General features: G+C 44.8%; 1 protein-coding gene across 1 annotated transcript in view; it reads right to left on the minus strand.

Annotated features, from left to right (window-relative positions):
• Positions 1-12,164, minus strand: part of LOC124758258 (calpain-9-like) — a 110,275-nt gene that overhangs the window by 75,361 nt on the left and 22,750 nt on the right. The window contains exon 3 of the mRNA XM_047249082.1: positions 6,459-6,605. Coding sequence (XP_047105038.1) covers positions 6,459-6,605 — 147 coding nt within the window. The remainder of the gene's footprint in view (positions 1-6,458; positions 6,606-12,164) is intronic.

Consider the following 12,164-nt stretch of genomic DNA (forward strand, 5'->3'; position numbering starts at 1 on the left):
TTCGAAGAAAGTATTCCGCCCCTTTATAGAAGTCCAAGTCTGCTTTCTGGGGAAATGTTGGTGATCGTTTACTTCCCCTTTTCCCGATTACACTTAACTCTTAAACGATGCAATACTTTATCTGTTGCTGCCAAATAAAGCTGCAGGAAGTAATATCTCTTGTGAAGGAAAACTTGAATCTAGATTAACATAAGGGAGAGAACTGCCGTCACGATATTTCGAAGAAACGCTGCGAAGAGGTCGTGATGACAGGTGTCCATCATTGCCATATTCTGTCATTCTAACGAATGTGGAATGTGTTTCACACCTCATCCTTTCGAAAAGTCGAGGGAAAAAAACTGACACGCAAGACAATTTGTCAACATATTCTAAATAAATTTCTAGTAAAAAGTTCTGTTTCACTGCAAGCCGCTGTCGTGCGTGACGAAGTATGCCTATATTGTATACAGCACTGACACCAGTCGATACAGCATCGAGTGGCCACTCACCAAACGCGAATATCATTCTTCTCATAGAAACGTAGAGTATTTGCTACGTCTTTCCAACTGAATGAGAGCCCATTGTATTAACCCGTGCCACAGCTTTCTTAATTGTGATATTGTACGTATCATTTCTTTTACTCAAATCTAAGAGCTCAGGCAATAAAAAGATTTCCATAATCGAAGTCGATCCACAATGAACGCCACATAACTTCAAAATCTCCCGCGCTTTATTGAAAATTGCGGCATTCACAGCAACAGTCGACCGAACGTAACAGCAAGGAACACCAATATCACGTCACACCAAGATTTGTCCATAGCAATTTTGGAAACGACGAATAATAGTAAGACGTTACCTTGTGAAGTTATGTCCAATTCTTTATCAGGATCTATTGCATTTACTTCGGCTTGCGTTTTTTGCACGTTACTTATTTTATTGCATGTTTTTTCGGGACTAACTGCTATGGCTTATGAGGTTTACCCAAACAATTTTCCCGAGAAATAAATGCCATATTTATATGACGAATATTCACGAACAATATTACTATATGTGGACAAAAAAGCTCACAATGTGCATAAAATAGAATAAAAGAAAATGCCTGGATATATACGGAAACCTATCCGGAAGAACAGAGGCGTTATGTGCTGCAGCGGCCAATAACTTTAGCAGCATTTGGGCATCGAAATGAATCGATGGTAACAGGTGATAATTTGTTCCGGTCCGAGACTCATACCGGGACATGCACACCAAACCCTGCCTATTGCAGGAATACGAAATGGCGAGGAAGAGGTCATGGGTAGGTACGCTGTTAGTGTGTAACCGGATGGGAAGTTGGGTCGGATGGCCGAAGTGGTTAAGGAACCGCTTGTGTTAAGCGGGAGATCCTTTTCCTGTCCCGGTCCGGCACATATTTTCACTTGTTACCATCGATTGATTTCGATGCCTAAATGCGATTAATGTTACTGAAATCCTTTAAAAGTGCAGATGCGTTGTTCCTGAATATTGCAGCAGTGAAACCGTCTTCTCCAACGAGCGTGTAAAACACATTTCTCTGAAGTAATCCAGCAGTTGGAAATTAAGAAGTCGATGAGGACAAGACGAATGCAATGTAAACTTCCTTTTTTTCAAATTCAGTATTATATTCGGAACAAATGGGAATTGACACTTTGTGGCCACAAGTACACGTCCTTAATAAACAAAGCTGGTTCCGTAGACAGTCCTTAAATCTGACAAGGGTACTTTACGGACTGCTCTGCTCCCTTTGGTTTTCTTTATATGTATAGACTCTGGAGGTCAGTTATACACATTAATTTCCTAAAGCAGTGTGAAGCAATTCTAAATAGAAAGCTTTAAGATGAATGCATAGTTTAATAGGACTGTAATTGTAAGTTTGCTGGTTCGGACATCTGTGATACCATACTTTTTTTATTTATATTTAAATTTCATATTTATTGAGGAAAGGAAATATTGTTTAACAAATTTTGAATCACAAATTTTTAAATCTAAATAACATGTTATTTGCTGGGAATGTGTAGCTGAATGTTGCTATTAAACCAGCCCAAACATCGCCAGTAGCGGAAAACTTAATTCTTAGGTTAATAAAAGGTGACAGATTAATTAAGCACTTGCTTGACAGGGCAGCATTAGAACAGAAATGTGGCAACAGAATAAGAAATAACCCGTTATATTTCTTAAGACTGTGTTACAAAATACTACTTAACCTTTGGTAAGTTCGGTGGTTACTTGATGTCCTAAACCTAATATAACGATATCTAAATAACTTTATTGTCTCTTGGCAGTCTACAACATCATCACTATGACAAATTAATTTTGCAGACATTCTTTTTAGTGTCCTAGTTAAAAGGGATACTCCGCACCGCACCATCCTCAGATTCAGTAGTAGGATGGCCCAGTGGATAGCCCGTCAAAATCTGAACACAGATCATGCATGAAAAGAGGAAAAAGGTGTACTGAATGTGAAAAAAGAAGCAAAGTCGAAGCGGTGAACGGTGCAAGCTCAAGATATGCAATATCGAGCGAGTTGTTATGTGGTCACTGGTTTGGATGGCGAAGGGACTGCTCTGTGTTCAGATCTCCCTTTTGCCCCTTTCTTTCACAAAATTATGAACTGTCCGTCCGATCATTGAAGTATCTATGCACTGTATTCTAATTTGTGTCTGTGTTGTGGTGTAAGGTCCGTTTGCAACAGCGAGGTGTAAGGAAGGGGACACGCAGACGTACGTACCTCCCCTTGTTCTACACAAGTAACACGTATTATTTGCGTTCCATTTTGGAAGTTTCGACTCTTAAAATTCCTTAGTTGCAACATAGTTCACATCCTTTTATTTGTTGTTTTCCTTTCTGTGAGAGGTCTAAGTGGCATCTCGCCTGTTCCCACTGTTAATCACACTTACTTGCGACGGTAATATATTTTTACCACATAACTCATAACCAAGAAATAACGTATACTAAGACGGTTGCCAAGACTACAGAAGGAGAACAGACACGTCAATGACCAGACGGAAAGTTTGTAAAAAAAAACATTGGCATGAGGGAGATTTGAACACAGGCACCCTCTTTGCAGTCCAGCACCATGACCACACAACAAAGAAGCCTTCTTGCTGTTTTTATGCTTGATCTGTGTTCAGTTTTTGACGGGTTATCCACTGAGCCATTTTATCGCTAAATCTGATGGGGGTGAGATGGGGATCTTCCCCTGTTAGTACCGAGAGAGGTGATGCGGTGGTTAGCACACTGGACTCGCATTCGGGAGGACGACGCGACAGTTCAAACCCGCCTCCGGCCATCAACATTTAGGTTTTCTGTGATTTCCCTAAATCGCCCTAGGCAAATTCCGGGATGGTTCCCATAAAAGGGCACAGCCGATTTTCTTCCCCATCCTTGACACCCTTCGAGCCTGTGCTCCATCTCTAATGATCCCTATGTCGACCGGACGTTAAACCCAATCTTCCTTCCATATTTAGTGCTTGCTAAGTTGGAATATTGTCTTCACAACAGATATCGTAGAACTATGTATGTATCGTAATTGCAAGAACACAGCTGAAGTGTCTGACTATTGGCGCTGAACAGGAATGTCTAACTGCTACTTCAGAACTGTCTGAGTGTCCGCAGCACGTCGTGTTTTGTGCCTGTCGGCGAAAGAATTTTTCTGCCAGTACAAGGCAGAAGCAGCGCAGTCCATGGCGACAGCGCTCCTGTCGGCGGCTGGTAACTCAATCGGAGGACAAATACTCGTACAACGCGTTGAAAGACTGGCGTGGAAGCAGAAAGTGGTCCGAATTTTTGAGCGCCCTCTGGTGGCTGCTGCTTGGAACCGATAGGGGACGGGCCAGTGGTTACGCCTCTGTGGTGGCGTTGTCTGTTGTGCATGGCGTTGTTGTGAGAATTTTGTACAAAAATGCGAAACTTCAAACAAAAAATAAAATACTTTTTTGCTAGAGATTGAGCTATATCATTGATATATATAATTTCTTTTTCATTTAACAAAAATGTATTTTGTGCATCTATATCATATACAGCGTGGGGTAAATACGAGAGTTGATTGAAATGTAATGCCTGCACCTTCGTAACTCTTCAACAGTTGGCAGCATTGGTATGTGGCAGCTGTTGGCTTGTTCCGTAGCCTCTTCTCTACAGCTCCAGTTGGCCAGAAGCCTTAGCACTGAACGGTTGTGTTATTACAGTGTAAAGTATGGAACCCTGCGCAGACGGTCGCTCTGTCAGTGCGATTTAAGTAACGTGCAGTCATTGAATTCTTGACAGCAGAAGGCGTCACCCCAAAGGAGATTCATCAGAGAATGAAAGCAGTTTATGGTGATTGTGTTGATGTGAGTACTGTGCGTCGTTTGGCAAGTAAGTTTAAAGATGTAGAAGCGGGAACATCTGACCTGCGTGACAAACAAAGAGTTGGACGTCCTGTGACAGCAACCACCGAGTTTCACATGCAAAATGTTGACAGATTGATTCAAGACGATCATCGTATCACTCAGAGAGAAACTGCAAGCACAATCGGCATTTGGGTTCACATTATTGCTTTGCTTGGCTATCGGAAGGTCTGTGCACGATGGGTACCCGGATGCTGACTCCTGAAATGAAAGTGCACAGGCCTGAAATTTCCCGCCTCAACATCTTTAAACTTACTTGCCCAACGACGCACAGTACTCACATCAACACAATCACTATAAACTGCTTTCATTCTCTGATGAATCTCCTTTGGGGTGACACCTTCTGTTGTCAAGAATTCAATGACTGTACGTTGCTTAAATCGCACTGACTGACCGTCTGCGCATTGTTCCATACTTTACACTGCAACAACACAACCGCTCAATGCTAAGGCTTCCCGCCAAATGGAGCTGTAGAGAAGAGGCTACGGAACAAGCCAGTACCTGCCGCATACCTATGCTGCCAACGGTTGAAGAATTACGAAGATGGAGACATTAATTTTCAGTCAACCCTCGTAAAAGTGGCCCAGAGAGCAGAGTTCCAGGGTACAAAGACAGACATCAGAGGAAAGGAAATACGGTACTAACTTCACTACAGCAGATGTTGAAAGTGACCACCATTCATCTCTTGGCACTTTTGGGCCCTGGTCAGCAAGTTGCTGAAGGCGGATCGAAGCTGGACTGCTGGAATTGTTGCAGTCTCACACGAAATCTTCTGCTGCAGTTCTTGAAGATTATGAGAGTTGTTGCGATACACCTTAGACTTTAGGGCTACCCACACAAAGTAATCGCACACTGAACCGCGCGGGATTAGCCGAGCTGTCTAGGGCGCTGCAAAATGGCTCTGAGCACTATGGGACTTAAAATCTGAGGTCATCATTCGCCTAGAACTTATAACTACTTAAACCTAACTAACCTAAGGACATCACACACATCCACGCCCGAGGCAGGATTCGAACCTGCGACCGTAGCAGTCGCGTGGTTCCGGACTAAGGCGCTGCAGTCATGGACTGTGCGGCTGGTCCCGGCGGAGGTTCGAGTCGTCCCTCGGGAATGAGCGTGTGTGTTTGTCCTTAGGATAATTTAGGTTAAGTAGTGTGTAAGCTTAGGGACTGATGACCTTAGCAGTTAAGTCCCATAAGATTTCACACACATTTTTTGAGTAATCGCACACTGACTGATAAGATTACCTGGGTGGGCAATTAGAACCGTAACCAGACTGACCTCTGCTAACATCTCTGTCAAGCGTGAAGATTATGTAAATATGCTCCAAGGTTCGGCCGGCTATACGTGCAGATGCTCTATGCTGTTAGAAGTAGCTGTAGGTCTTTCCCTCTCCGTTAATGCTGCTACAAATAGTTTCAAGTTGTCTGGGCTCCTGTTATTTGCCCCATCTATTTTCAGACAGCTACTAATAAATTAGAAACATTGTGAGTATCTGTTAATTGGCATTTAAATTTTTTAAATAAAAATGGAATTCAAAAAAGTTTAAAAAATACAGTGGTAGTAACAAGGTTAGAACCAGCGACTTCACGATTGCAAGGTATTACACAACCCACTCAGTTACTGACGGATGTGTTAACAAGCTAGAAAAGTTATGAACAAAATAGCGCTCAAAAATCATCTAATCTTCAAAGGCTATGTTTTCGTTTTTAAATTTTTTAATTTTTTTGGAATTGCGTCATTCTGTTCGGGGACACTGATGTCCAGGCACTGATCATTAATCGTATAAGTATGAAGAAAATCGAAGGGAGGAAATCTGTAAGATCCCCTTGTGGGACTAAATCCCAACCACTTGCACCGCTGACGTTCCCTTAGAACGTCGCATTCCCTGTTCAGTCCTGAGTAATTCTCCGATGTGACGTGACATTGGTGTGTAGTGTGAATCAAACGCCACTTGATCGGGCGCTGCCATTCTCTTGCGTGACATTCCTCTAATGTCAGTGCGCTAAGTCTCCGGCACTCGGAATTTGGTATTGAAACTGATAGGTGTGAGGGTGCAGCAGTGATACAGACGTGCGGCCGCAGCCATACGACGTCGCCGAGGTGCGGCGCCTGCGGGTCTGAGTGGCTGAGGCTGCTCGCCTCTGCGGGGAAGTCCTCGTCGCGGAACAGCTCGCCCTCCGGCAGGGCTGCCACACGCTGCGCCGCCTCGCACTCCTCCTGCAACACGGCCGCCAACATCTTACAGTGGGCCCATCAAACTCTTTCTAGTAGTGTTGGGCAATCCGAGGATGGGCAAGTCCTTGGCTGTAGCATACACTATGGGATCAAAAGTATCCGGACACCCCCAAAAACATACGTTTTTCACATCAGGTGCATTGTGCCGCCACTTACTGCCAGGTACCCCATATCAGCGACCTCAGTAGTCATTAGATATCATGAGAGAGCAGAATGGGACGCTCCGCGGAACTTACGGATTTCGAACGTGGTCAGGCGATTGGGTTTCACTTGTGTCATACGTCTGTAAGCGAGATTTCCACACTCCTAAACATCCCTAGGTCCACTGTTCCCGACGTGATAGTGAAGTGGATACGTGATAGGACACTTACAGCACAAAAGAGTACAGGCCGACATCGTCTTATTACTGACATAGACTGCCGGCAGTTGAAGAGGGTCGTAATGTGTAATAGGCAGACATGTATCCAGACCATCACCCAGGAATCCCAAACTGCATCAGGATCCACTGCAAGTACTATAAGAGTTAGGCGGGAGGTGAGAAAACTTGGTGTATGGAGCGTAAACAATGGACCATTGAACAGTGGAAAAATGTTGTGTGGAGTGACGTATCACGGTACACAATGTGGCAATCCGATGGCAGGGTGTGGGTATGGCGAGTACCCGGTGAACGTCATCTGCCAGCGTGTGTAGTGCCGTCAGTAAAATTCGGAGGCGGTGGTGTTATGGTGTGGTCGTCTTTTTCGTGGAGGAGGCTTGCACCCCCTGTTGTTTTGCGTGGCACTGTCACAGCACAGGCCTACATTAACGTTTTAAGTACCTTCTTGCTTCCCACTGTTGAAGAGCAATACGGGGATGGCGATTGCATCTTTCAACACGATCCAGCACCTATTCACAATGCACGGCCTGTGGCGGAGTGGTTGCACGACAATAACGTCTCTGTTATGGACTGGCCTGCACAGATTCCTGACCTGAATCCTATACAACACCTTTAGGATATTTTGGAACGCCGACTTCGTGCCAGGCCTCACCGACCGACATCGATACCTCTCCTCAGCGCAGTACTCCGTGAAGAATGGGCTGCCATTCCCCAAGAAATCTTCCAGCACCAGATTGAACGTATGCCTGCGAGAGTGGAAGCTGTCATCAGGGCTAAGGGTGGGTCAACACCATTACCGATGGAGGGCGCAACGAACTTTTAAGTCATTTTCAGCCAGGTGTCTGGATACTTCTGATCACATAGTATATCCTCGTTCTATTGCAGAACTGGCGGAGTATTCGTAGACTAAATCCAGGGCATATGCTGTTTCCTTAGAGTCTTTTGCGGTGGCATGTTTCAGTAAAATCTTCTCGGTTTACAAGCCGCGTCACTTCGAATAAACCGCTCGAGCTTTCGATAGCTGTCCCCGCTATTGTCATCAGGAGTTAAAATCAGCCAGACCTGGTAGTCGGTGATTTTAACTCCTGATAACGATGTCGGAGACAGCAAATGAAAAGTCGAGTGTTTTATTTGAAGTGAGACAGCTCGTAAACCGAGAAGATTTTAATGAATCTCCTGTTTCACACAACGGATCGACTCTTGTCGGCGGCACTTGAGACCAGAACGACACTATCCATCATTCTCGCGAAATTTCTCGGATGTATATTCGTTTCTGTTTGTCTCCAGCTGCCTCTTAGTATGGAAACACGGGCAGAGGTCACACTTGTTCTACAAATAAGAAAGTTGTGTTGAAAAATGTGTTTAATGTAAGTTTTTAGCGATTACATTTTTCACAGCAATTTTTTTGTTAATTGTGATGGATTACTTAATTCGGAGCATTGTAGCAACCATGTGTTGTTGTGGTCTTCAGTCCCGAGACTGGTTTGATGCAGCTCTCCATGCGTAGCAACCATGGCGAATAATAAAACAATACTCAGTTACTTACCAAATGGCCATGTGAGACCCTAACAAGGAAAAGAGTATCCTGTTTAATGATCTTTTTTTTTCTTAAAACTGGAATCTAAAATCTGCATAGCAAAGAAAATACATAATACGAAAGCATTTTTTTTTTCAAAAAGAATATTATCCGAAAAACGTACTTCTGGAACTGCTATAACTGTCATTCATTTACACAAAACTGTTTTTCACAGAGATGCGACAGATGACATGAACTCCCACGTTATGGACGCGTCCGAGAACTATGAGTAAAGCTGGTTGAGTGGATGAACCGTATAGTTCTCTAGCAGTTACGCTGTACTCGCCAAGTTCTCGACCCCCCGGAGCTGTTTTCAGTTCCTTAAAATTATATTGAAGATGCTCGAGGCTAAAGATGCCGCAGATGGTATGCCAACTGTGATAGACTATGCAACCTGAGAAACAGTATCATACTGCAATGAGATTTTCACTCTGCAGCGGAGTGTGCGCTGATATGAAACTTCCTGACAGATTAAAACTGTGTGCCGGACCGAGACTCGAACTCGGGACCTTTGCCTTTCACGGGCAAGTGCTCCACCATCTGAGCTACCCAAGCACGACTCTCGCCCGTCCTGACAGCTTTACCTCTGCCAGTACCTCGCCTCCGACCTTCCAAAATTTACAGAAGCTCTCCCGCGAACCTTGCAGAACTAGCACTCCTGAAAGAAAGAATACTGCGGTGACATGGCTTAGCCACAGCCTGGAGGATGCTCCAGAATGAGATTTTCACTCTGCAGCAGAGTATGCGCTGATATGAAACTTCCTGGCAGATTAAAACTGTGTGCCGGACCGAGACTCGAGCTCGGGACCTTTGCCTTTCGCGGGCAAGTGCTCTTCCATCTGAACTACCCAAGCACGACTCACGCCCCGTCCTCACAGCTTTACTTTCTTTCAGGAGTGCTAGTTCTGCATGGTTCGCAGGAGAGCTTCGGTAAAGTTTGCGAGGTAGGAGACGTGGTACTGGCAGAAGTAAAGCTGGGAGGACGGGGCGTGAGATGGTAGATGGTAGAGCACTTGGCCGCGAAAGGCAAAGTTCCCGAGTTCGAGTCTCGATCCGGCACACAGTTTTAATCAGCCAGGAAGTTTCAGTATCATACTGTTGGTATGTCAAAGGGTATGGTTCGTTTGTGCATGCCGTATTTGGAATTTCACTGAATGCTTTACATGTGGTAGAGTATTCTAACTGAATCTGTGTACTGTAAATATCGAGTTGAAAACAAACAAATGAAATGCTTCATTCACAAAGAGATGCAGGAACTATTGCATCACCAAGCAAAAATTATTACTGAGCACTGTACGAAATTCGATGAAAATTTTAACATACTTTGGTTAGTTATTTAGTACAAACACGTTAAGCTCGTAAAAAGTATCTGAAGTTGAATTATTCCTAGTCTCTCTTTCGAAAAAATGCCTTTTTTATTATATCAGTGCGCGGTGCCTGTTCTTTCGGACCACACATCCATATAATTGATTCACCTCGATGGACAAAGAACCCACCACCTTCAGTGCGGATGCACAATTACGTCCGACCTCCTGTGGGAATCTCAAGGTAGCAAGCGTGGGGGACATGGATGGAAACTGCGGATAGTTGGTGCTGGTGGAAATGTAGGTCGGTCGGGAGGCGTGTTGAGATAGCCCGCGCAATTACAATAAACACAGTGCTTAACGCAGCTGCGTAGTAATCAGGAGATCCCGGGTTCGGCAAACATTTTCACTCGTCGCCGCTGTTTCCGTATAAAGTCCCAACACAGCTGACATCAATAGTTCCTTCCCTTTCCTTTCTGCCCCCTTTGGAAATTTTGGAAATTTGTGGTAAGATCTTATGGGACCAAACTGCTGAGGTCATCGGTCCCTACGCTTACGCACTACTAAATCTAACTGAAACTAACTTACGCTAAAGACAACACACACACATCCATGCCTGAGGGAGGACTTGAACCTCCGACGGGGTAGCCGGGCGGACCGCGACAACTCTTATGCCTCGCGGCTACCCCGGGCGGCCGCTGCCCCCTTCACCTTCAGTTTAAATAATAGACATTTTTATTATTTCCACCTTCTATTCTATTTGTGACTTATTGCCGACTGAAAGAAGCAGATAATAATAGTTTTTGCATCCCAGCCTAACGCACCTCAGGGTCCGACTATAACATCGACATGCACACACCACAATCGCCAACAAACAATGCGGTCCGTACTACGAGGTTTTCACAAGACCACGGCCTGCACTGGGAGGTGCTCGCAACACAAGTGCCTTCAACCGACAGTAGTGGTCTCGGTCCTGCAAATTCACTCCGGACCATTAAGCAGCCAGTGACAGCATGAATTGATCGGGGAACCTACCGTTGCCTGTGGACTTGCATACGAACCAGATTATTACACTGGTGGATTTTACTATTGCGTAAAACGACTTGGCTTTGGGTCCCTGTACATGCTGGTTAAGCTATATTGTTCCATCTTGGCTCTAGTTGACTTTGATTCGCTACAGACAGGATACGAACTAGTGCTCTTCTACTGTGACTATTACAGAGTAGTGAATAAATTATTGGTTCAAATGGCTCTGAGCACTATGGGACTTAACTTCTAAAGTCATCAGTCCCCTAGAGCTTAGAACTACTTAAACCTAACTAACCTAAGGACAAATGGTTCAAATGGCTCTGAGCACTATGGGACTTAACTACTGTGGTCATCAGTCCCCTAGAACTTAGAACTAAGTAAACCTAACTAACCTAAGGACATCACACACATCCATGCCCGAGGCAGGATTCGAACCTGCGACCGTAGCAGTCGCGCGGTTCCGGACTGCGCGCCTAGAACCGCTAGACCACCGCGGCCGGCTAACCTAAGGACATCACACACATCCATGCCCGAGGCAGGATTCGAACCTGTGACCGTAGCAGTCGCGCGGTTCCAGCCAGACTGTAGCGCCTAGAACCGCTCGGCCACCCCGACCGGCAATAAATTATTCTTCAGGTTTAGTGCCACATCGTTCTAAACATCTCCGTAACGCTATCACGCTTACCAAATAACCCTGTGACGAAACGTGCCGCTCTTCTTTGGATCTTCTCTATCTCCTCTGTCAACCCGATCTGGTACGGATCCCACACTGATGAGCAATACTCAAGTATAGGTCGAACGAGTGTTTTGTAAGCCACCTCCTTTGTTGATGGACTACATTTTCTAAGGACTCTCCGAATGAATCTCAACCTGGCACCCACCTTACCAGCAATTAATTTTATATGATCATTCCACGTCAAATCGTTCCGCACGCATACTCTCAGATATTTTACAGAAGTAACTGCTACGAGTGTTTGTCCCACTATCATATAATCATACAAGAAAGGATACTTCTTTCTATGTATTCGCAATACATTACATTTGTCTATGTTAAGGGTCAGTTACCACTCCCTGCACCAAGTGCCTATCCGCTGCAGATCTTCCTGCATTTCGCTACAATTTTCTAATGCTGCAACTTCTCTGTATACTACAGCATCATCCGCGAAAAGCCGCATGGAACTTCCGACACTATCTACTAGGTCACTTATATATATTGTGAAAAGCAATGGTCCCATAACACTCCTCTGTGGCACGCC

This window comes from Schistocerca piceifrons, chromosome 1, assembly GCF_021461385.2.
Source record: "Schistocerca piceifrons isolate TAMUIC-IGC-003096 chromosome 1, iqSchPice1.1, whole genome shotgun sequence".
Lineage (NCBI taxonomy): Eukaryota > Metazoa > Arthropoda > Insecta > Orthoptera > Acrididae > Schistocerca > Schistocerca piceifrons.